A 25,744-nucleotide genomic window follows, 5' to 3' on the forward strand; every position below is an offset into this window, starting at 1 on the left:
TGCAGGTTCAACGGCACATTGCATTTGTGCAGTGTGATTGCACTTGATCCCATCACTCAAAAATGGGTTAACGTCGCGAATATCCATTAGAGTAGTCCTAATGAGATGAAATCCATCCAAGTTCTTGTGGGGATTTCATTATGACATATGTCACAGGCACTCGGCAAACTGGGTGCCACACTCTCATCAATGCGACACAATGTGGGTGCGGCACTCGATGCAGTCAACCTGACTCCTGGGTGCATTGACCACACTCAAAGTCATTTATGTCTAACTTTTGGACTTTATATATATATTTTTGCCGCACCCCTACACCCCAGTTTTTTGAAAGTGCTGCACCCCCACCCGCACACAACATAGATTACAACATAGATTATGTACCCATGTGACATAGATTATAACATTTTTGCTCATGACTGATTTTGTTTTTGGATAATCTAATGGAAAATACCCCCATCGTCGATTGCAGCCCCCCTGCCTACAGGAGAGTACACCCAGCTTTGACCTTGCGGCAAAGGACTCCACCCATAGGTTTTGAACTTGTGAGGTTCCATCAACTCGGTGACTTTCACAAGTGGTCCCTACCAGACGAGCGGAGCCCTTGTAGGCAATATCATGACTGGTCTTATAAAATTCTTTTGGTGCTTTCTTCTAATTTGTTTCACGTGAACACATGACAACATATGTTTATTTCTATCAAATAATGCAGACAATGTAAATAGTAAACTCTTTACTTTAACAGTTGGTAACATGGGGCTCAACTCAACCAACGGGGCTCTGCTTGTCCGGTAGGATTAGCTAGTGCACGTCACCTTATGTTGGGACTTTGCAGGTTCAAAACCCAATGGTATAGTTGTTTTACTGGTAGGGGTCTGCCTAACCCCAGCTCGCCTTTCAAAAAAAACAAAACAAAACATGGGGGGCTCAACATTAGTACTTCTTGAACTTCACTGCCAAAGCAGGGCCACCCAAAACCAACCAACTATTATCACGCTCACGGTAGACACCAATATCTCCACAGGCAACCTTACATGTCTTGCAAACACTGGGACAAAACACCAGCTTGTAGTGGTCTCCTTCTTGCTCTATCTTGAACCAGTTGTTCACTGTGTCCGCGCCTGGATTCCCAACAACCCCGCCGAACGTCACAAACCGCTTGCCCGCCTTGTTGACCTGAGCCATTGTCCAGATCGGCTGCTCTGGGCAGATGGTCCCTTGCATGTGGTTGACGTTGAGGTCTGTCGAAAGCCGAATGGACTTCTTGCCATTGACCTGGTTAAAAGATACAGCCGTGCCAACTATGAATGGAGCAGGTGATTGAGTAATGGCCACTGGACATTGTGTGCCATTGAGAAAATACGCGAATAGGCCACCAAAATTGTCCTCCTTTGCAGGCAATACATGGTAGGTGTTGCCGGCTTCGAGCTGCTTACCATTGGTATCACGTACCCGACCCGGCTCGGCCCCGGCCAGGCTGGTTGTTAAGATAAAAAAGAGAAGTGCTAGGGAGAAGATAGCCAACATTGGTTCTTAGGATGAAGAGAAATGAATGAAGACTTGGGCCTTTTATAGCCAGAATTGAAGGGTGATCTAGTAGAGCACCCAAGTCAAGGTCCTACACTACATAATCTAACCCAAACAGTCTAGACCGTTAATGGATTTCAAAATCAGTGGTTCAGATGGTTAGTGAGACCAATTACTAGCGGCTGAGGATAAGGATGCATCATGGGGGGGGCCCTAGTGACCATCTAAGATGCTTGCAACCACACTGCCAATCTTTGAAATTTCTTCAATCATTGAGTGGTGGTCTTCTAAAACCATGGATTGGTTAAGTGAAACTGAAACCGTGTTGTTTGAGGGCATTCACTCTTAATTTTCCCCTTTTAGAAGATTGATGCTCTTCCCAGTATTTATTTTGTTTTGGTCCCCAAGAGCCCCAACCAATTGAATCTTTATTGTTTTTGAAATTATTATTTAAAGTCCTTTGGCCGGGTTTGGAATCCAAGGCAGTAGCTTACCACTAGGGGTGTCAACGGGTCGGGTTTAATTACCCAGACCCAACTCATACCAAACCCTATAGGGTCCGAGTACGGTGATAAATAAGAAAACCCGAAGGTCCGATTAATACATGGATCTGGGTATAGTTTGTGAAATTTTATTCCAAACCAGGGCCAACCCGAGTTCCGATTAAGACCCACAATTTTTCAATGTACAAAAATGATAAAAAGAAAGTATTTTATGGGGTATGGCCCGGGTCTGGTTCATGTAGTTCTTATCAGGTCCGGATATGGTTTCTCTTATGGTGGATCTGATTAAACTCGGGTCTGAACCCAATACCATACCCAAAAAGTGGAACCAGGTCTGGTTCCCACTGGGTTCGAACCAAACCCCACCCGTTGACACCCCTACTTACCACAATCAGGCTTGCCCCTTATTTTTTAAATGAGAAACATGCCTAAAAACAGGCATCACTTAATGACAACCTCCCAAATAGTAAACCTTGAGTGAATGCCCTAGCTCGCAAAGGATATTGCCCACCCAGTAATCCACTAAAGTGATCCCAAGAGTAACTGAACAAGTTGGGGTTCTATTGTTTAGTCAAGAACCCACTTGGGCCAACAATGTGGCCGAGCAACCCATCAGGTCCCTTGAGGATTCATTGACCTGAACCAATGACCTCCCCTTAACCCAACTGGCATAGTCGGACCCACTAGAATAAAAAAATAAGTAAAACTGAACCTGAGTCTGCAGACTGTGAAGGTAATAACCGAATTGTATATATTGGAAATCCACCTAAATTTTGGGGTTGAGTCAAATCCAGCGGTAGTCCTTATTAAAAATAGTTTTTTCCATACATTGTGGGCTCTGTTGGGTGGGATCCACCAAATTGGTTCCTTCATCCCCAAAGGGATCTTCATACCCCTCCTTAGGATTTCATTGATGCAAGTTGTTTAATAATCAAATCATACCATAGATGTGATCTACATCATTCAATCAATGTTTAAATAGCTGAAATCCAACTTGTGTAGAGGATTTTTTTTGTGATTCAAAATCAACAGATTGTCAAAACACAAAAACTGTGATTTAAAAAAATCATATTCTTAGTCAAAAAAATGTGATAAAGGTCGATTGTTATTAAATCGACAATGCTGAGTCTATCTATAGGGTTAGATTTGATCAAAACAACTTGCATTATAAGATTCAACAAGGGTATTAATTAATTAAGGATGCAAACAGATCTGATCCAGATCGTGTCAGAACATCCAAAAATCATAAAAACCCCATCCTAGATCTGACCTATTTGCATCCCTAGTATTAAGATGGTGGATGACATAGGAGATGAGTGAAATTAACCGCTACTTTTTACTGTCATGTGGTAACATGGATCAGACCCACAATACTCTCCCTCTCTCATACACAAAAACAAACAGACATGTATACATAAGGTTTAGGATTGTCAGGTTGCCATGATGTGGTACCATTATATCTTTATTCTATCATATAATTGTATATATTTTGATTCAAAAGCTGATCCCCAACATTTGGACCCCGCTGAATACTTCTATAAGGTTTAAATGGGAAAACGGGATAGCATTTGCTACCCTGGTGGGTAGGGATACCCTTAGTTGAAACTCATAAGGAGAAGCTGTCTTGAGCAAATCTGTGGATACCCTTAGCAAACATTACCCCCTGAGAAAACAACCTCCAACTACAATTTTCAGCTCATTTTTAGACTGTCACGTCTCCATTACCAATGTTACCATTTGTGTGTTAATATTGCTACTTTCTCATGATCAGGATAATGTCATCAGCTAGTAGTAGTATAATTATTATTTATTTATTTTTTTGCTCAGAGAAACTGCCTCAGGCACAAAGACGAGAGGGTGGTGTATGTTTCCCGTGTGGAACACGGGGCTGCATGTTCGGGGTCCGAATGAGTGCCACGTTGACACTCATTCGTCAGTTTGGGTGTGTACGAAGGAATATTGCGGATCCCAAGATATTTCTCCGTACATAACTCCGGAATGAGTGCCAACGTGGCACTCATTCGGACCCCCCAAACATGCGGCCCCGTGTTCGTGGGGGGAACATACAACCTGCTCGCCACAAAGACCTAGCCTGCCATACTATGGTCTCTGTCCAGGTCGGGCTTATCCCTCGACCTCAGGGAGTCACCAAGCTTTGGCTTATTTGAACCTAAATTGCCCATCAAATGGTCTCGGACCCATCCCACTATATATGACAAACCCCTTGGGCCTGAGAATAGCGTAATTGGTCAAAGGGACAATCCCTACTACTTGACTTGCCGCCAACCACAGTAACATATGAATGTTTCCAAGGACAGTACAGGTCAGGAGGAACGCTCAAGTTTGGCCTCCAGCTAAAATACGTACTGGTATTCATTATTTCTATAAAAACAGTACTGGAGAGAAGTTCATGAGTAAGAATTCCCTCTCTGCCTTCAATTACACGTCTCTCAATAACCGTCTTAATTTCTTCACGTTGATCACTTTCTTTGGCTGGGAATGAGCACATACATTTTGCATGCGTGAGAGTCCACAATGGCAGTTACTTCTCCTCTCACCGATGCTGTGGTTGTGTGCTGCCACACCATACATTCACATGATGAGTAAACTTCTCTACCTCAATTGAGTGGAGTACAAAAAACAAATACATAGAGAAAGATGATCCTTACCATCCACAAGTCTCGCGCATCAACCACAGCCGTAGGATTCAGTCCAACATCCTCCCATTTTGCAGTGATTGAAGATTGGGAAGGTCCTCTGTTCCAAAGCACAACCGCCACCGTTCCTCCACTCAAAGGGCCCGCCCATACCTTCAGTTTTGAGTGGATCACAATTTGATAAACAAGTAATCAATGGAGGCTACTAAGAAGATGAGGCAATTGCAATTTGAAAATAAGAAAAATATCAGGATTTTCTCGAACACATGATAAGTTAAAGTTTTTATTGAAAATCTTGAGAAAATATGTGAGCATATAAATAAAAAAAAAATTTTAATTTTCTAAAGTGTTAATGCCATGAATGTATCACATGAAATTTGCGATACGCTTACTGGTTTAGCTGGAAGCATGAAAGCTTGTCCACGTTAAGATGCAGGAGAAAAGCCAAGCGTCCCAGGTTCATTGGATAACTTTGGATCCATTTTTTTTATTTGGATATTTGTATTTGAGTATTAGATAATTCTGTTTGATCCATATCTTTAGAATAAGTTTGTTTTAATTGGAAAATTATCAGAAAAAGGTAGTCAGTTGGATCATAATTAGGGAACCCATACAAGAAGATGAGAAATCTTAGGGTTTAAGCAGTTCACATTGATATGAGAAAATTTCTTGTTATTTAAATATTTTAGATCTTTCTTAGTTGTGGTAGTTTTCTCTGTAAATCTGGTGACGAATTTACATCACATTAGAAACAGCATATGCCAAACAAACGAAGGTGGCGCTTACTATACATACCTCTAGATCTCCATACTTCTTAACTTTCTTGCCTTGAACTCCAAGAAGGTCTATGGGATTAAGCAAAACAATTCATGCCAATAATCATTCAACCTCACACCAACACACGTTTGAGATCACCTTGTAAAATCAAAACAGAAAACAAAAAACAAAAAACAAATTACTATGCTCGATACCTTGATTAACAGCAATCACCTCCTTATTGTTTAGGAGTCCCAATGTTTCATTGCTCATCGACAGAATGTCGCAGCCGATCAACAAGGGAGCCTACAAGTACACAATGATGTCCACAAAAAATGTCATTCAGGAATTGTTGTGCTAGAATCTTTGAAATGAGACATAAATTATGGAGATAAATGTTTGGGCTACCTTCATTAGTGCCCAGATGCTGAAGTGTGATCTATATTCCTCCAAAGTCATGCCACCGTTCCCTACTTCAAGCATGTCCGGATCTTACTCCACAACAAAGCAAAACCATTCAAATGTTAATCCCATATTGTTAGGAAGAAACAACTAATTAAGAAATGCTTGATGATTTTAAAAAAGCTGAGCTGAAAATAACTTTGAAATGGTAGTTCATTATCAAAGAGTCATTCAGCTGCTTAATTCATTGAGGGAACAGCTTTGTGGTCAACATTATTTAACTGCTTTTGCATGCACTACTGCAATTTATGGGGCAAGGTTTCAACAATGTTGCAATAGCCTGCTCTCTCTCTCTCAGTTTCTTTTTCTTTAGCTTCTTATTTTTCTATATTTCTATTTCTGTTTTCTATCTTGTTCGGTTCATGGTTTCAACATTTTGTTGATCTTCTTTCGTCTCTCTCTCTCTCTCTGGTAAAACAACTGATTTCTCAGACCCGAGGGGTTAGCGTAGTTGGAACAGGCCTCCACTGTCATACGGGCAGTCGGGGTATGATTCCGCGGGCACTATCCCCCTTGCATAAGCCAAAGCTGGTGGCTCCCTGGGATCGAGGGGTGCGCCTGGGTTTACACCCCACTGGGGTGGTTTCCCTGTCATGAAAAATAAATAAAAAATAACCGATTTCTCATGGTTTAATGAGGTTACCATTCCATCCACCTGGTCCAGCATACGACGCCCACTGATCATTTTGATCAGCCAGAGAGGTGACACTGAAAAGTAGAAAGGTAAAATGTCATCATCAAACATTGGTTATCGACAGCAAGCGAACTAAAACTGAATCTTGTATATCAGAATCCATACAAATTAAAACTGAAATTTACAATAGAGCTACGTGGGTAATGATCAAAGGGCGATTTAGTTCCAGGTGCTGGTTTCTGTACTTGATTTTTCCAGTTTTTATTGAATTTTATTTCTGTCATAAAAACTTGAAATTACTGGATTTCAGTAGAGAGACCAGCATGCATCCAAACAGATCCATTCCTTTTAATCATATATTTGCAGTAAGTGGTATTTATGCAACCAATTATACTTAATGGTGACATTTGTAACCAAGTGATGGTGTAAACTAAAATGACACAAATGAAATGCACAATCTGTAACGAGGGTTAACTTCTTGATGAAAGGAAGATTATCAATCTTACCTTTCCCAGTTATCGTGGATGTCCCCAGTTGTTCTCCAGCTATTTCCTATCGCATGAGCCCAAGTGGCCGGGTTTTCTTTTCCCCTGCCGCATTTTTTTCATACAATGGTCATTTACAAAGTCCATTTTGATCCAACAAATTAAGCTGCTTCTGTCAATCCAAAGTAACCATGGCCTGTTTCACATGTTAATTTCCACCAAAGATCTGCAATTTCTCATAATTCTAGCTCTAATGTTAATTTGGCTAATAAAAGTTTGGAATTTCCATTTATTTCAGGATTCTGGGTTGTAGTCAAACATTATAAATCCCATGTGTTGGGATATCTGCCTAAGTACCGCTGCTTGCTAATCCCGAAAAAAGGAAAGATCGTAATCTGCAAAGAAAGTTGGAAGCACAAAGAGACGTGTCTCTTACCACTCGCACAGAGAGAAAAAGATTGAACCCCCACTCGTTAGAAGAGCATTACTCATCTTGGTATACCTGTATCTCATCAAAACACTAACCAATTAGTTCAAATCTTTACCTCCTCATCTCTTTGGGAAGCGGATCAAACATGCTGAATATGAGCGTTTTTGCTCATGCTGACATCATGGCCGTCCGATTTGCATTTTAAAAAGCTCAACAAAACCACGTGGCATTCATCCAAAATGCAAACAGACTGCCACGATGTCCGCATGAGCAAAAACGCTCATGTTCAGCATGACCTGATCTGCGCCCATCTCTTTGCCTCTACAATTGTACTAAAAAAGCTTGAGGAAAATCATTGAATATTGTTAGAAAAGTATGGGAAAAATTTGCCTTTGTTTGATATCGATGCCTTGATTGTTGCAATTGTCATATTTCAAGTAGTCTACTCCCTGAAAAAATCACAGCAATCACTTGATTCACTGTTAAACCTAATAAGCAATAATATAACCTCAGTGCCTTAAATTTTTGGAATGATAAAAGTATTCCACTTCCCAAGAAATGAGTAAGGGTTTATCTGAGGGTTTATGAAGGGTTTATTTTTCATGTTTTTTTCTCAAATCTGACTGTACAGAGGTGTTCTACATACTTGATTTTATAGCAATGGACCATTGGATTGTCTGATTTCAGTATGTGGGTAGTAGGTTTTTATAAGGTTGAAAAATCAACAATCTGCAATTTTTATAAATATTCAAGGTGAAAATTTCAAGATTTTTTTTGGAAAATACACAATCCAAGTGTTATTTTTTAGCAAATAGACCATCCCTGCGGGGTCAGATTTGCAAAAAATACACCGAAAACCACTGTTCTCCTGCGGGAGGGTCCTAACTTTGATAGGCACCTACTCCCCACTCCCCAAAAAATATGGCTAATTAAGATTTATTCTTCCTCTGTTCCACCCAGCGTTGTGGCTACTGAAAATCCCAAAAAAGAAAATCTCACAGCTATTTTAAAGAAATTAAGGGCACGTTTGAAAGATTGAAAAACTCAAGTTTTGCCTACGAGAATTTTTGATATGAGAAGTTTTCTAAAAGAATTTTTCCTTGTTTGTGTATCATGAGAAAAATAAAGTGGAAAAATGTGAAAAATGAGAGAAAGGAGGAGGGTGGTGGTGAGATGGATGGTGGTAGTGATGGTGGTGGTGGCGAGATATGGTGAGATGGGTGGTAGGGAGTGTAAAAAAAAATGTTTTCTTGATAATAAACATTCCACCACCCTCCATGGAGGTATATTTTCTATCAAAGTGTACTTTTGAAAGGGTCATAAAATCCGTACAGATTTTCCATTTTGCTTTACTTTTCCTACATTTTCTCACTTGCAAACGTGGGAATAAGAGGGAATTCTCATTCATTATGGCTCCTTGAAGTCCGGGTGACCTATTGGTCCCTGCAGAAAATCAAGTTACCGGCCACCTCAAGATAGTAAATCTGAAGGGGCATCTGCTTCACTCCTAGATGTGAAAATGAGCCCCTTTCCCAAGGGAATCGAACAGTGGGACCTTGTTTTTTCATAACGCTGTATTTCTTATGGAAAACGTAGACGCTGTGTCTCTTTACAATATTTAATAGGTCTGAAGATAATGTTCCTTCTGTCTTTCATGGTTTCACATAAACACAAGTGAAGAGTGGGTCCCACGAGAATTCTCAATAGCAAAGGGTTTTTTCCCTTCGGGAATTGACTGACATATCTACGGAATTAAACGTGTGGTAGCTCCAAGTCAAGTTTATGAGTAGTCATTTTGAGATCGTTTGAATGCACGTTCCGCCCGTCGCGCAGGATGTTACGGACATGTTTGAGGCTGGCTGGCGCAATCAAACTGAGGCGTCGTTGTTCCACGCATCTCGAAGGACGCTGTTGGACGGAGAAGGTGGGACTGGGGAGCAGTATTCAGAAAAATAAAAAGAAGGGGTGTCGAGACAAGCAGGTAAACGTCCCCTGATGATACGAAAATCCTGTTACCAATTTTTTTTGTACCAAATTAGAGCTTAAGAGTGTTTGGTCCTTACCCAGGAAGCAAAAGTCCTAGCGTCTTGGTCTTCGTATCCGAGTGATCCCGGCATGGTCTTGCTGCAAGTCTGCGTCCTAAAGACATCATCAACAAGATGGAAGGTTAATGCAATTAGCATGCTCTGTGCAACTGGTTTCATCTAAATGCATGTGAGGAGCCATGCCTCACAGTTTTTATTTATGGCATCACATTATATGCAGCATTCCTGCACGGTAAGCATGTAGCGACCTGCTTGACAGACCCATATTAGCATTTCTCCATATGGGTGTGGTGTCCAATCCATATCGAGAAATGTTGAGATAGATGGTCATCAGCAGCAGCGCCGCTGCATAAAAAATGACCTCTTTTATTAATATGGTCAACAATGTAACCCAACCAAAGCTAGCTTAATTAGACACCGAGCCCCCTAGCTCAAGCTTAGGTTTGAGCTCATAGGCAGCCTGAGCTAAATGAGCCCAAAGCAAGCTAGCTCCTTTGCAACCTCATAATAAAAAGAAAAGGGCTTTTTTGAAACTCCAAAACTGGCAACAGTAGCTAGGACCTGAACTCTAAACTTGTTGATCACAAGCTAAATACTTCAATCCTAGTCAAGGCGAGCTGAGCTGAGCCAAGCACCTTTTGTTCATGCTCGGCTCAGTAAGCTTCAAGTGCTGCTTATGGGTTTCGAAAGACTTTTATAAGCCAAGAGCTGCTCTTGAGCCTTAATCTCCATGTAGTTAACGAGAGAGACGAAAGAAACATCAACATTACTAAGACAGGGGATCAACAAAGAGTTGAGCCCGCAAGCAAACAACAGACCCAAAACAAAGGGCCAAAAGCATGAAGGCAAAACAAAGAGAGAGATGCTCCTACCCGGCATCAGAGTAAATACCAAGCTTGAGGCCTTTTGAGTGGACATAATCTGCAAGGGCCTTGATGCCCGAGGGAAATGTAGAGGCTTTCGGCACCAGGTTGCCCTGTATTCCCCACAAACATGGCTCCCATTAATAGTTCTATTTTTTTTTTTTTTTTTGAAGATTGTTGACATAGATATCTCTTCATTAAGGCTCCATTTGGGTGCCTATTGATTGCAATGAAATGCAAATCCAAGATTTGGCAGTTTGGAGAGAAGTTAATTTCTTTTGCATGTTTAAATGCCAGGCTACAACCACTTGCAGGTTATAGTTGAAATAGGGAAAGGGGAGGGCTGGGGGAGTAACTGTCAGATATCCCGACTCGGCCTGGCCCGACATTCTGAACCGATTATACCCGACTCGACCCGGTTTTACTGGACTCATGGATTTGGATTGGGTTTAAAAAATAAACCCGTAATGAAAACAAGTCAGGTCTTGTGTATTGCAAAGGATGACCCGAACTTGTTTGCACCCGAACTGGTTGGAAACGGGATCTACTCATCCCCATCTTCATACACTAATGTCATAGCCCTGCCCTTGTGAGATCTGTTTGTTGCAAGCTGTTTTCATCAAACTTCAGATGAACTCAGCATAGTTGATTTGATATGAATCAATCCCTGAATCATGCTGTTTGAACAATAAGTGATTTTTTAATCATAAAATTTTGGTGCTTCACATCTACGGGGTCTGCAACAAAGAAATCCTCACAAAGGGTAAAGATAAAGAACAAGTGTATTCCATCGCGGTTGATTAATTTTGTCTCTGGTTGGGCCCACTGGAGCCCGACTAGAGAGGGGGAATATCTTGTGAGCCCGCTGATAGTGTGACCCACTTCTTATTGGCTCGAGCTGGGATGTGGTTGGCCTAAACCCGGAGACTTGAGTGGGAATGGCAGTGGACCAGGGCGGGGGCTGGGGACAAGGTCTCCACCCCCACCCCGTTTCAAAATCCGAACCTCCATCCCTACACGGGAATGGATTTTAACCTCCACCCCCGCCTCCATCCTCGGTCCAAACGGGGCGAGGCGGGCCCCCATTTCCCTTTAGCCATCCCTTAAAGGATTGGGGATGGGGCGGGGCTAGGTGGGGATTGGGACGGGGTGAGGAAAAGCATAAGTCCATCCCCCCACAGGGATAAATTTTCACCTTCATCCCCGGTCCAAACGGGGCGAGGTGGGGCGGAGCCCCGTTGTCCCCCCGGTCCACTGCCATCCCTAGACTTGAGGACCTGGTTCTTGTCCTTCTTATGGTACACACAGGGAGTTGGCCAACCTGATCGGCCAACCTGATCATTAATATTGAATCACATATATACATACCTGAGAGTCTCTGTTTAGCTCCGCCCAACAGTCATCTATAGCAATTAGGAAGAAGAAGAAAAGAAAACGTTTATGAAGTAACCTTTTGTTACAGAAATAGCAGAGGAAATAACCGAAAGAAATGAATTAATAAAGGAAAAATGCAAACCCAAGTTTATATAGCGATAGCCAAGTGCGGACAGCCCCGTGTAGACCATGGCATCGGCTGACATTCAAAACCAATCACTTATGAGTATAAACAGCCACCACTTGGTGACAAAAACAATACTAGCACTAGTATAATAATCTACATCCCAAATGGATTGATCAGATAAGGCGCCTCTCTCTCTCTCTCTCTCTCTCTCTCTCTCTCTCTCTGATCTGCAACACCATTTGCCTCCAGGGACCATTCATGATCCTGGGTGATGCTCGTCGCCTAACTGTATTTGCTTCTTGTTTCTTTCTTCCTTTTCTCCTTGCATCTCTCCTTTTCTTTGTTTTCTTTTTTTGGGCTCCTTGGCATGTCTAGGGCCCGTGTTTGGTTTCCCGGTAGGTTCAATGTTGGTTGAACCTGTTTTCGTTTCGTAATGTTGATGGTTATAGTTCGTCCTCTTTCTCTCTCTCTCTCTCTCTATATATATATATATATATATATAGAGAGAGAGAGAGAGAGAGAGAGAGAAACATGCAATCTTACATTGTCATAGGACCAATATCCACCGCTGATCACAAACGGATCAGCGGTGACTAGTTTTTTTACTGAAAGCACACTTTTAGCAGCGGTCACGACCACAGCTAAAAGTGAAAATTTCCACCCAAATAAATGCTGGACGCGTCTATGCGCGTGGTTTGTTTGCTAAGGATCAAACCTTAGATTGTGCTTTTCTGATGTAAAAATGCGATCTTTTGAGTTATGAAATTTTGGCAAATTGTAGGCCGTTGAGTTTTAAACTCGTTTAAAAACTTAATTACTTGTCATAATCACACGATTCAAAACAAGTTTCCTACTAAACAAACCATGTGGATCACATCTGTAACATTTGATCTAAAAAATTAGATTTTTTTTTAAGAAAACTGATTTCTACTCATTAGTTACTTACCTTCATCAGTAGCCAATATTTACCCTATATATATCCTAGACCTCATTAAAAAACATATTTGTGCAAATTTTTTTTGCTTAATCCAAACCTGTAGATGCATTTATCATTGATTATTTTACTAAAAACCATGTTTTGGATCAAATCAATTTAACAAGGATTCTTAATTTTTAGTTAATCCATTTTTTAATGCAATAAACGCCGTTAATTTTTCATTGAGCTAAAGACATATCTAAACATAAAAAAATCTTAAACTAATTCATGTTTTCTGCTGAATAGAGACCGCATCTATCGGCTTAGATTAAACAAAAAACACATGCAAGTATGTTTTCTAAAGGAGTCTCGAGTAAATGGTCTGGAAGCTCTCTCTTATATATATATGAGAAAAAATATTAAATACAGTCGCAAGTAGTGGAAATTCATTAGAAATGGTCATGCTAATCAAATCTAACTCCATAAATATGCTCAATATGGAAAATCTAGATTACCAGTTTGACGGATGATGTTCTCGTTGATGTTGCAAAAAAAATGATTCCAGCTGTTCCATCTGTACGTGATAAAAAAAACAAGAGATGAAATCCATGAAGGTTTTAAAATGAGCACGGATGGTTGTTTCTAATTATCTGGCTTCCATATTTGTTTTCTCTTTGTCTTTTATAATTTGAAAGTTTCCTACATTGTCACATTTTGACAAACATGAAAACTCATTTTTTAAGGGTTAATATTTGGTGCTATTCAAGTCATGGAACTACTGAGCTGAAAATCATAGGTTCCAGCCTTATCGACTCAATCTAACCAGCACAGTTTTTTTTTTGCAAAGGATCAAACTTTGATATTTTGAGACGTAAAATTTTAGTGCATTGTAGGTAGTTGATTTTTTAAACCCTTGAAAAACCTGCTTGGATGTCACAATCACATGATTTAAAACTCATTTTCTAATAAACAAACCTTGTAGATCATTTGATCTAAAAAAACTACAAAATATGAAAACATGGTGATTTGTACATAATAGTTCTGTGCCTTCAATAGCACCATATGTAAAAGTGCTTTTGAGCTTTAATACTGCCCAACAAACATCCCCACCAAGTTTGGTAGTGATTAGGGTATGTTGGGTTAGGTTTAACCACCAGTTGAATTAACCTTGACTTACATAAGTTGGCAGGTAGTATATAGTCAGAGAAATCATTGCTCTTTCAATTTTCGAAGCAATAATTTTCCTTTGGGTAGTTGTTTGGAGTTGCAAAACCATTTTATAAGAAACATTCAACTTAAATTTATCAGTGTGGTTGTTCGGTGTGGGGTGGGGTGGTGGTGGTGGTGGTGGTGGTGTTGTCCAACTTGAACGAATTCCAACTGACTTTTCAGATATAGGAGTCTGACCCTTTTAAACTGTACTCAGTCATGCCCTTTCTCTTAGCATCAGGTATATGTGAAATTGTGAATCGTGAATCCATTTTAAAGGTTCCCTGATTTCAGGTTTTATTCTCCTTTCAATGGACAACAAAAAAAAAAGTGCCAATCATTCACAAACACAAGATTCCTTTGTCACAATGGGGGCTCTGCTTGTCTGGTAGGAGCAGCTAGTACACGTCACCTTGTGTTGGGACGTTGCAAGTTCGAATCCCAATGGTATAGTTGTATAACTGGTAGGGGTCTGCCAAACCCCAGCTTGCCTTTAAAAAAAAAAAAGAGATTCTTTTTGCATTTGTTGCATGCGTTTTTGCATGAGATCCCCTTTTATAGAAAAGAGGACCTCTATTATGACGGATTGAAACAAACGTCTCTATAGGAAATATGTGACGAGGTCTACTGTGATGAGCTCTACATAATAAATGCAGAAAAGCATCACATCATTCTTATTAAAATGGATTCACACCTCACCTCATAGAAAAACACTTTTCCCATTGGATCTCTTTCAAGGGAATGTGGCTTTCCTTGAGTGGAAAGGCTATTCTCTAGGGAGGCCTTAAGGAAGGGTTTCATACGAAAACACTACTTTCTGCAGTAAAAACGTGAGCCCCATGTAAACCTCCATAACAAAGAAGCACGGGGCGACTCATTTTCCCATAAAGGGGTGTCATTGATGACCACTGCAGAGAAAATGTTAGTTAATATTTTCCATCGCTTGCAGAAATGCCCCATATCCAATTACCCATACACCCACAAGCAGAAGAGGGTGACAGTGAAAGGAAATCGCTATGGGCCAGTGGGGGGTGGAACCCACTTGGAGATACAAACAGTGGGCTCAGCTGGAGGCGAGCCCACCCATCAATTGGGCTACCGGAAACACCAAAAAGTTTTTCACAGTGTAAGCAGGCCAGCCACCAACCATCGACCCGATCACCAACCTTGGAATTAAAATATTATAATTCCAAGGAAACGTGTTTTGTCATGCCCAAAGAGAGTTGGGATCCAAACACGAGCAAACTCATTAGCACCAACCACACGGAAGCAGATCAGGTCATATGCTGAACATGAGCTTTTTGCTCGTACCAACATCGTGGCCGTCTGTTTGCATTTTGGATGAATGCCACGTAGCATATGACTGTTCTGTTGACTTTTCAACATTTCAAAATACAAAACGGACGGCCAAGATGTTGGCATGAGCAAAAAAACTCATGTTCAGCATGACCTGATCTGCTTCCCAACCACACGGGGTGGGATTCTAAGTGGGGCCCATCTATGGCTGCCATGTGATTAATTAGGGCTGGTAATTAACGAGCTTTACGAGACCATGTTAGAGTGTGATCAAGCTGGGTTCACTCTTGTGGCAAGACAAGCCAAGTTCAAGCTCATAGTCAATCCAAGTTAACTGAGCCATATATGTTCGAGCAGGCTTGTTTATATATAAAAAAAACACAATATTTTCTAGTTGGAAGAAACAGGATTACCAAAAAACACATGTAAAATACATTTCCTACTACCTAACGAGCTTATACCAGTCGAACCGGGCAGAATACTTATCTTCACAATCAACTGGTCAGGCATATTTTATGAGTTTGAACAAGTTCTTTACAAGCTGAGCCGCGAGCAGCTCGGCTTGTTTCCGAGCTCTACATGTGATTAGCTACTATGACATTGCTTATGCTATTGCCTATCATGACTTGCATCCCTTCAAATGTCCAAAGCATGAGTTCCTGTTTGGGTGATTCTGAGAAAATTGAAGTTTTTTCGCTAACCCCGATTACTAACCTAACCTATCAGAGTCCAAGAGCAAATAACATAAGCATGGGATTCGAACTAAACCCACTGCTTAAACCGGCATGGGATTGTAAATCAAGCATTACCTAACCTATGATCAGAGTTCAAGAGCAAATAACAGAAGCAAGAGAAAATTAAAGAGGGTGGGAATAAGAGATTGTTACCCCATCTGTGGAGTAGTGCCAATGCCATTCTCCAGCAGTTTCCTTTTCAAATGAAAGGGCTCGTGGGTGCCTCTCTCTCTACGTGCAGCTGCGAAGGCTTGCATTTGGAGGAGGAGGAGGAGGACCAAGATCGAGAGGTTGGCGAGCTGTGCTAGGCGAGCCATAGGATATTGATTAGGGTGAGAAGAGAAGGAGAAGGCAGTGGGGATTTTATAGAAAGGTGCCTACTGCCCTGTGTGATGCAAATGGAAACCAAATTGTTGACTTGAAATTAATTAGAGCACTGAGCTTCTCTTGGTTTATTCGGCAGTGCATAGTAACTGGGAATATCATGTGCATAACTTGAAGGTCAAAGATACCATGCGTATCAAATAATTTTAAAATAACATTAACAAGTATTTTTTGTATTTTTTTTTTTACGAATATTAAAATATAGCTGATTCAGGCCCGTATCAAATTTCTGCGGATACCATGCGTATCAAATAATTTTAAAATAACATTAACAAGTATTTTTTGTATTTTTTACGAATATTAAAATATATATAGCTGATTCAGGCCCGTATCAAATTTCTGCGCTATACTGATAACGTTGGTTCTGACAAATGATAAACGGAAGAGATGGCAATGGAGGGGCGTTTGATGGAAAGGAGAGACTTCGGGACTGCAGGATAACTTTATCCTGCAGTCAGACAACCCCTAAGGGAGCTCCACAAGGAAAGAATATTTCCTTCATCAAGTAACTGGTACATTTTGGTGACATATATAGGAAGACAAAGTGTTGACGATAACCCTTCTCACCTCTTTCTCTTTGATTCACGGGATCTTATCTCGTCTCATCCAAACGGTTACAGGCAATATCTCTACGTATCAAGACGATTATGAAATCTGTATATCGTACCACCATGATATTTCCAATTTAGTCATACGTTGTGTATTATAAATATTGTATCCCTGAATGATTCAATACAAGAAAAAAAAAACAGAGCGAGAGTGTTTGCCGTGGATGTAGGTCTAATATGACCGAACCATGTTAATTCCTTCTTATGGCAAATCATGTTTTGATCCATCTGGTACATTGCATAAATCGTTACACAGTGATACATGCAAATCGCTTCCGGTCTTCAAATCGCTACATGGTGGTGTTAGTCGTCACTCATAAATCACTACAAGGTCACAAATCGCTACACGGTGGTAGTTCACAAATCGCTACTCACTTCATGGTGGTAGTTCATAAACCACTACATGGTATCAGAGCGTAGTTGATCTATGGCCGCTGCGTCCTCCTCTCATCCTCGTCAAGCGTTTCTGTTCTCTGTGTGTGGTTCCTTTCATGGCAAACAATTCGTCAGGACAACCTCAATCTCTATCATCAACAGAGCGAATCCTCATTCAGGATCAGGTATCTAATACAAAAATCACATCGATATTGTTGAATGATATAAATTATCTTTCTTGGTCCAAATCGATTTTCCTGTACCTGAGTGGTAGATCTAAGCTCGAATATATTAATGAAGAAATAACTAGGCCAAGCATAAATGACCCCAAATATCATGATTGTAGGTCTGTCAATGATTTTGTTATGTCTTGGCTTCTTAATTCGATGGAAAATCGAATTGCTGAGGGTTTCTTGTTCTTAAATACCGCTCAAGAAATATGGACCACTGCTGAAGAAATATATAGCGAGCAAAACAATATAGCTCGTATGTATCAGTTGTCCTGCGAGATCCATAATCTCAAAAAGGATACTCAAGGTGTCTCTGACTTTGTTGAAAAAATGAAGCGTCTGTGGGATGAATATGAATCTTATACATCTATATGCACAAATATGATTTCATTCAAAAATCTTTGTAAAAAAGAAAAAGCATTCCAATTGCTCGCTGGGCTTGGGAATGAATTTGATCAAGTCCGAAGCCAGATTTTGTTATCAACCGAATTACCATCGATTAATAATATATGCTCTATCATAATGAAAGAAGAAACCCGCTGTCGAGTTATGAATGTAGAGAAGTCTCTCTCTGAAGCCTTCGATAGAGCATTTTTTACTAAGGCTGTAGCATGCGCAGCAAAAAATTATGAATCATCAGGCCATAAAACAAGAAACAAGATTTCTTGTACCTTTTGTAAAAAAATTGGACATACCCGTGATAGATACTGGAACCTTCACGGTAAACCCGGAACTACTCCTGCTCGATGTCCCCATGAAGCCGCACCATCTAGTCATGTGGATATCACTTCCAACCCGAATGATAGAGTTAGTTCAGAAGACAAAGATTTGTCTACTCAATTGAAGAATATTGCTGAGCTGCTTAAAACCGTTTGTCAGAAAAATGATCAAGTGGCTATGATGGCCTCCACATCCTCTCCTTTAAATCCAGGTAATATTTCTGATCATCACAATGATAAAACTGGATCATTGATTCAGGAGCAAGTGAACATATGTGTTCGACTATAACCGATAAATCCAGACTAAAACCAATTTGCAGTTGCAAGCATGTTGTCATTGCGAATGAAACAAAAGTTGAGGTAACATGTATTAGTAGATTTCAGCTGTTTGATCGTGCAAAAGAACTGGATGCTATGGTGGTCCCAAGCTTATCGACCAACTTATTATCTGTGTCAAAAATTACAAATGAGCTTAATTGCAATATCACTTTCTCACCATATAATATGATTTTTCAGGACAGAGCAACGAAGAAAGTGATTGGTGAAGGAAAAATTTCAGATGGCCTTTATGTGGTTGGAAGACACGAAAGGGCCATGCTTGCTAGAAAATATGAAGGATGTTTGTGGAATAAACACCTAGGACACCCATCAAGCCAATCATTAAACACTTTGTTTCCTGAATTATAATTTGATTGTCATTCATGTGATGTTTGTAGATATGCTCGAATGACTAGACTTCCATTTTCTAGATCAGATAATATTGTTGGAAAACCTTTTGATCTAATCCATACCGATGTATGAGGACCTTCTTTTGTGATGTCTTACTCTGGTTTTAGATATTATCTAACATTCATTGATGATTTTTCAAAGGCTACTTGGATCTATTTACTTAAGACGAAAGATGAAGTCCTTGGTAAATTTAAAGAGTTTTTCTCCATGGTAGAAAACCAATATGATACAAAAATCAAGATTCTAAGATCTGACAGTGACACTGAGTATAAGAATACTCAGTTTGACGAATTTGAAAAACAAAAGGGTGTAAACCATCAATTTACCTGCGTAGGTACTCCTCAACAAAATGGAGTAGCCAAAAGAAAAAATCTTCATTTGCTTGAAGTTACCAAAACCCTGTTATTCCAAATGAATGTTCCAAAAATATTTTGGAGTGATGCTGTTTTGACTGCTTGCTATATTATAAATCGTTTTCCTAGCCAAAATTTAGAAAAACACTCTCCTCTTGAGATTCTAAAGGGACAAAAACTCAATTTAAATCACATGAGAACCTTTGGATGTGTTGTATTCATAGCCAAACAAGGATCGGATAAACTTAGCAGTCATTCTTCCAAATGTGTCTTCTTGGAGTATTCAGCGTCTCAAAAGAGATATAAATGCTATAATGTCGAAGAGCAATGCATTTTTATCTCCAGGGATGTCGAATTCAACAAAAATATTTCATACTTTCAACAAAATCAATGCCAGGGGAAGACAACATCTAGAGACATATTTGAGAAAAATACTCTCAGGAAGAAGTAGTTCTGTCTGCGACCGACTCATATGAGGAAATTGTTACCAGCATAGGAAGAACTTTGGACTCATCTCAAGAGGCAAACTTTGAAACAGAAAATCAACCTTTGCTAAGAAGGTCAGAGCGTCAATCTAGAGCTCCTACTCATCTAAATGATTATGTTACATTCCCAGTCATGTATCCTATTGAAAATTATATTAGGTATCACAAAATTAGCAAGACCCACAAAGCCTACATCAGTTGCATCTCTCAGATCAAGGATCCATCCACATATGATGAAGCTAGAATTGATCCAATATGGGTTCAAGCTATGAATGTAGAGCTACAAGCTCTTTATAAAAATAAGACCTAGGAAGTTGTTCCTTTGCCTCTTGAAAAAAGGCAGTCGAATGCCGCTAGGTATATAAGATAAAACATAATAGTGACGAGACTATAAAGAAATACAAGACCAGGTTGGTGGCTAAAGGATATACTCAGACTCAAGGTCTTGATTACGATGAAACATTTGCTCCCGTTGCCAAAATGAATACTGTCAGAATTCTCTTATCTGTTGCTTGTAATTACAATTGGCCTCTCTATCAATTAGATGTTAAAAATGCTTTCTTGCAGGAAGACTTAAAAGAAGAAGTGTATATGAAACTTTCACCTGGACATTCTGAAGAAGAAAATACTGATAGAGTATGAAAATTACATAAAGCCATTTATGGTCTGAAACAATCTCCCAGGGTGTGGAACCATCGATTAAGCAATTGTTTGGAACAACATAAATTTGTCAAAAGCAATGCTGACAATTTTATGTTTGTCAAAGGAGAAGGTAATCAATTGGTTATTATCTTGATATATGTGGATGATATCATTGTGACAGGTATAGATGATGAAGGCATTCAAGAAACAAAGAAGCTTCTGCATAACACCTTTGACATAAAAGATTTGGGCAAACTTCACTACTTCTTAGGCATTGAAATAGCTCATTCAAGAAAGTGTTTGTTTTTATCTCAAAGGAAATATACATTAAATCTTCTTAAAAGTGTAGGAAAAATTGGGTGTAAGCCCGTTGAAACTTCGGTGGAGAGCGAACAAAAATCTATTATCTCTCCTGATGATGTAACCGTTAGTAAGGAAGGATACCAGAGATTAGTTGAAAAACTAATCTACTTAACCATTACTCGGCCATATATTATATATGCAGTCAACCTCGCAAGCCAATGTATGCATGCTCTTCAAAAACTACATTGGAAAATCGTAAATCGAATATTACAGTATTTGAAAGGAACGTCAGGCAAATGATTATGGTATAAGCGGAACGACTGTCACCAAATTCAAGGGTTCACAGATGCAGACTAGGCAGGAAGTTCAGACAGAAGGTCTACCACAGGATACTGTGTATTTGTTGGTAACAATATGGTTACCTGGAAAAGCAAAAAACAAGGGATGGTTGCCAGATCTAGTGCAGAAGCCGAGTATAGGGCCATGGCAACCACTGCCAGTGAAATAACCTGGGTCAAAACTCTCTTAACAAAAATAAAGATGTCAGTCGATCTACCTATTTTCATGTTCTGTGACAATCAAGCAACAATACATATTGCGGCAAATTCAGTTTTCATGAACGGACTAAACATATCGAAATCGATTGACATTATGTTCGTGAAAATGTTCAAAGAGGAGAGATCTCTACTCCATATACTAAAAGTGAAGAACAACTTGCTGATGGATTCACCAAAGGTCTGAGTCGAGATCATCATTGTGACTTTCTCAACAAGTGGGGTTGTGCAAACATCTACACCCCACTTAAGGGGGAGTGTTGACGATAACCCTTCTCACCTCTCTCTCCTTGATTTACGGGATCTTATCTCGTCTCATCCAAACGGTTACAAAAAATATCTGTGTATCAAGACGGTTATGGAAACTGTATATCGTACCACTATGATCTTTTCAATTTAGTCATACGTTGTGTATTATAAATATTGTATCCCTGGATGATTCGATACAAGAAAAAAAAGAAAAGAGAGCGAGAGTGTTTGCCATGGATGTAGGTCTAATATGACCGGACCACGTTAATTCCTTCTTGTGGCAAATTGTGTTTTGATCCATCTGGTACACTGTATAAATCGTTAAACAGTGATACATGCAAATCGCTTTCGGTCTTCAAATCGCTATATGGTGGTGTGAGTCCTCTCTCATAAATCGCTACAAGCTCACAAATCGCTACACTGTAGTAGTTCATAAATCGCTACTCACTTCATGGTGGTAGTTCATAAATCGCTACAGAAAGAGAGAGGGAAATGAGTAGGTGCTTAATGAAATATGCTTAATGATACATGTTTAATGGGGTTTTCTGTTCTTTCTGTATTTTTTACACAGTTCTGACCCCATAAATGTGTTGGGCATGGTCAATTTACGAGAAATCCACACCTAAATCATGTGTTTTCAATAAAAAAAATGATATTTAGAGTCTAAAAATTTTACAAAGATTTTGTACCATTGATTTTTTGAACCTTATAAAAACCCACAGAATAGAACACTTCAAGAGCTGATCCCTATAAAATCAAGTACATAGATCACATCTGTATGATCAGAATTTAAAAATAAACTGAAAAAAACCCTGAAAAACCCATTAAGCAGGCATCAATAAGCACCTCTCCATTACCATAGGTAACAGGAAAGCGCTAGAAAACACGTTTAGATGCGTCAAACTTTAAGGTGGATGGCAATCGGTAGAGGGAGTAGTGCTTTTACAATGTGCATTAAGTGCCATATGTAGGCTATCATGCAACCTGTAGTCAATAATGGCACCGAATGTCAGGTACCATTTTGGACATACGTCACTTGGATTGAGAGCAGGTAGTGCAGTACAACAATAAGCAAGAATGACGAGTGGGTATGATAACATTTGGTTCAACTGCCCACAACTAAACCAAATAATGGGCAACACCCAAGCATAAGATGTGGTTCCATCTCCCACAACTAAACCATTTTTTTTTCTTTGTTGTGTTCTTTCAAAGTGGTTCTTGGTGCAGAGGAGCATAGGTGGTGTTTCTATGACATGTAGAGAAATTAGTGGCGAGTTAAAAGCCAGAAACAGAGAATGAATCAATTTGGAACATTTACTGTATTACTATTTTTTATTCTTGTGGGAACAGCTGTGTGGACCAGCAGGGCTCTTTTTTGTCTTCTCAGAGCAAGAAATGTTAGGTGAGAACTCAAAACCAACCACTACGGACAACTCTATCCACTGCAAGAAGAAATGTTGGTTGACTTACTCCCAAGTAAGCAGGGGAGACCTCAAGGTGTTTGACAACTGGAGGCCAGGCCAGCCAATGTGCAGTCAGTAATAACAGGTTTTTTTTTTGGATTTGTTAAGATAGCAGTAGGCCCAGATCCAACGACTCATCATTGTAAGTCCAAGAAGCATGAGACGTCTGCTAGTAAGAGAACTCATTCCAATGAGAGGACTCCTCCTCACAACGTGAATCCAAGAGAGAAGAGTGGATTGTTCGTCATAGACTCCAAGACAATTCAATATTCTTGAAAGGATCAAACTCATAATTTGACACACTATGCAACATAGCCTACCCCCCCCCCCCCCCCCCAAAAAAAAAAAGGGAACTCAGACCAGCCAAGTCAGCTGGTAGCCCATGGGCCAACCCAAGCCCGACCCATTAATGTATAATGAGCTGGTTTTGGCATGGTAGCCTAATGGTTGAAAGAGATGGCAAGTATATTAGCAAATCTAGGTTGAGTAAGACTATCACAAATGAAGGCAAGGAAGAAGCACTACAAGAAAATTGTTAATTAGCGACGGAAATTAGTGACAGATTTTTTCTGTCGCTACTTAGCGACAGATTAGCTAGAGATAGAATCTGTCGCTAATTCGCGACGGATTAGCGAGGAAACGACTTTTATCGCTAATCTGTCGCTACTTAGCGACGGATTAGCGACTGCATGTTTTTGTCGCTACTTTTTATTATAAGAACACCATTTTAGCGACGGATTTAGAGAGGGAACTCTGTCGTCGCTAATTAGCGACGGCGTAGCGACAGAATATATTCCGTCGCTTTTTTGGTATTTTGGTTTAGCGACGGCTTAGCGACGGAATGTTTTCGTCGCTAAGCTGTCGCTAAATGCCGCGTAAATCCCTAATCCCATCCCTCTTTCTCTTTTCCCTGTTTCGCTGTATTGCTCCCTCCCGCCGCCCGTCGGCTCTCGCCACCGTCCGGCCGCCGCCGCTCGCCAGCCGCCGCTCCCCGTCCACCGCTCGCCAGCTGCCGCTCCCCGTCAACCTCCCGCCACCGTCCGGCGACGCGCAGGTAATCTTCTTCTTCTTCTTCTAAACGCAGGGGGTACGCCCCTTCCCTGCCGGAAACGCAGGGGGTTTAACCCCCTGCCGTGCTTTCCGGCAGGGGGGGTCGACCCCCTGCGTTTCCGGCAGGGGGGGTCGACCCCCTGCCGGAAAGGCATTATGCTTTTTCATATGTTGATTGGGTCGGATGTCAATTCTCCAGATGATCTACATCTGGATATTGCACAGTTCTTAGAGCCAATTGCATATCTTGGAGTGCCAAGAAACAAAGTACAGTAACCTGATCTAGTGTTGAAGCCAAATATTGATCTATGGCTTTTACAACGGTTGAACTTACATGGCTTTTGAGTATTCTTCGTCCTCATGCTCCTATTTTACACTGTAACGATCTAAGTACTCTTCATATGATGGTGAATCCAGTTTTTCATAGCCGCGCCAAGTACAATCAAATTGATTTTCACTATGTTTGAGAAATGGTGGCCTGTGAAAGTCTTATCACCAAGATTGTTACATTAGCTGACATATTTACCAAGCCTTTGTGAAAGACATAATTTTTTAGTTTGAGAAACAAACTCAGCCTATGTAGTCAGCTTCGTTTGATGGGGAGCATCAACAAAGGAAATCCAAGAAATTCATATCATCTAGATAATTACCAGGCTGGCAATAAATTGCACAAAATCAAGGACCATAAGGAAGGTGCTAATCAAAAATCACAGGAAACGGTTTGGTCTCATCAACTTTCCTTATCCAAATCCTAAGAAAAAGGCAAAACAAAAGGCCTTCCCTAATTCTTGTAATTGATAACGTTTTTACCCTCTTTATTTATTTATTTTTTTAGTTATGCTGCCTAAGTGACTTGTCAAAAAAAAAAGTTTTCTGTTTTTGAATGCCTATGCTGCCTATATGAATCGTTTGAAAAATAAAATCTCTAGTAGGAATAACATGCTGTCGATGTGTATTGCTTTTGAAAAAAACAATCTGTTATGAGATATATTATGCTGTCTATGTGAATTGGTTTCAAAAAAATCTGTTTTTTAATGCATATGCTGCCTATGTAAATCAGTTTGAAAAAAAAAATCTTTAGTAGGAATACTATGTTGCCTATGTGTTTGTTTGAAGAAAAAAAATTTGTTATGAGATACCTACGTTGCCTATGTGATCTGTTTTGAAAAGAATTTTTGTTATGGATACCTATGCTGCCCATGTGATCTCTTTTTTTTAAAAAAAAAAAGTTATTATGTGATCCCTATGTTGTCCATGTGATTAGCTTGAAAAAAAATTTGTAATATGTGTATATAAGATGTCCATATGGTTTTAAGTGTAGTTTGCATATATGTTGTCCATATGGATTTTAAGTTGATTTTTTTTTGTAATGTATATATACAAGTTGTCCATGTTGTTCAATTTGTTAGTTTGTTAATGTCTACTGGTAGTTAGTTTTACTTCAATTTGTTTTCTTGAAATCTGGTTAGTTAGAGTATTTCAATCTATTAGTCTTTTATAATTATATTTTTCTTAGATAGATTGGTATTTAATGTTCTCACAATCAGTTAGTTAGATTAGGGCTATTTGAATTCTTTATGATAGT

The 25,744-nt window shown here is 39.8% G+C and overlaps 2 protein-coding genes across 2 annotated transcripts; both read right to left on the reverse strand.

Moving 5' to 3' along the window:
• Positions 1–420: 420 nt before the first annotated feature.
• LOC149835723 (miraculin-like) lies at positions 421–1,531 on the reverse strand. The gene has a single exon (XM_090010639.1). It carries the CDS (start codon positions 1,522–1,524, stop codon positions 931–933), a length of 594 nt encoding a protein of 197 aa, XP_089866765.1. The 5' UTR covers positions 1,525–1,531; the 3' UTR covers positions 421–930.
• A 2,976-nt stretch (positions 1,532–4,507) lies between these two features.
• LOC149835724 (alpha-galactosidase-like) lies at positions 4,508–16,332 on the reverse strand. The gene is made up of 15 exons (XM_090009640.1): positions 16,169–16,332; positions 13,292–13,350; positions 11,876–11,932; positions 11,728–11,762; positions 10,369–10,472; positions 9,515–9,590; positions 7,842–7,900; positions 7,458–7,523; positions 7,043–7,126; positions 6,546–6,610; positions 5,849–5,931; positions 5,656–5,746; positions 5,480–5,529; positions 4,697–4,837; positions 4,508–4,603 (listed from the first exon to the last, which is right to left on the reverse strand). Exons 1-15 carry the CDS (start codon positions 16,330–16,332, stop codon positions 4,508–4,510), a joined length of 1,230 nt encoding a protein of 409 aa, XP_089865766.1.
• Positions 16,333–25,744: the final 9,412 nt, after the last annotated feature.

The sequence above is a fragment of the Nuphar pumila genome, chromosome 6, assembly GCF_984573655.1.
Source record: "Nuphar pumila chromosome 6, dmNupPumi1.hap1.1, whole genome shotgun sequence".
Classification (NCBI taxonomy): domain Eukaryota; kingdom Viridiplantae; phylum Streptophyta; class Magnoliopsida; order Nymphaeales; family Nymphaeaceae; genus Nuphar; species Nuphar pumila.

Bases quoted from the DNA above. Each gene is read 5' to 3' on its own strand.
- LOC149835723 (XM_090010639.1), bottom strand. From the start codon at position 1,524: ATGTTGGCTATCTTCTCCCTAGCACTTCTCTTTTTTATCTTAACAACC.
- LOC149835724 (XM_090009640.1), bottom strand. From the start codon at position 16,332: ATGGCTCGCCTAGCACAGCTCGCCAACCTCTCGATCTTGGTCCTCCTC. The intron at 11,763-11,875 runs GTTTGCATTTTT...TAATTGCTATAG, and splicing joins CTATCGCTATATAAACTTGG to ATGACTGTTGGGCGGAGCTA. The intron at 5,932-6,545 runs GTAACCTCATTA...TTGTGGAGTAAG, and splicing joins TGGACCAGGTGGATGGAATG to ATCCGGACATGCTTGAAGTA.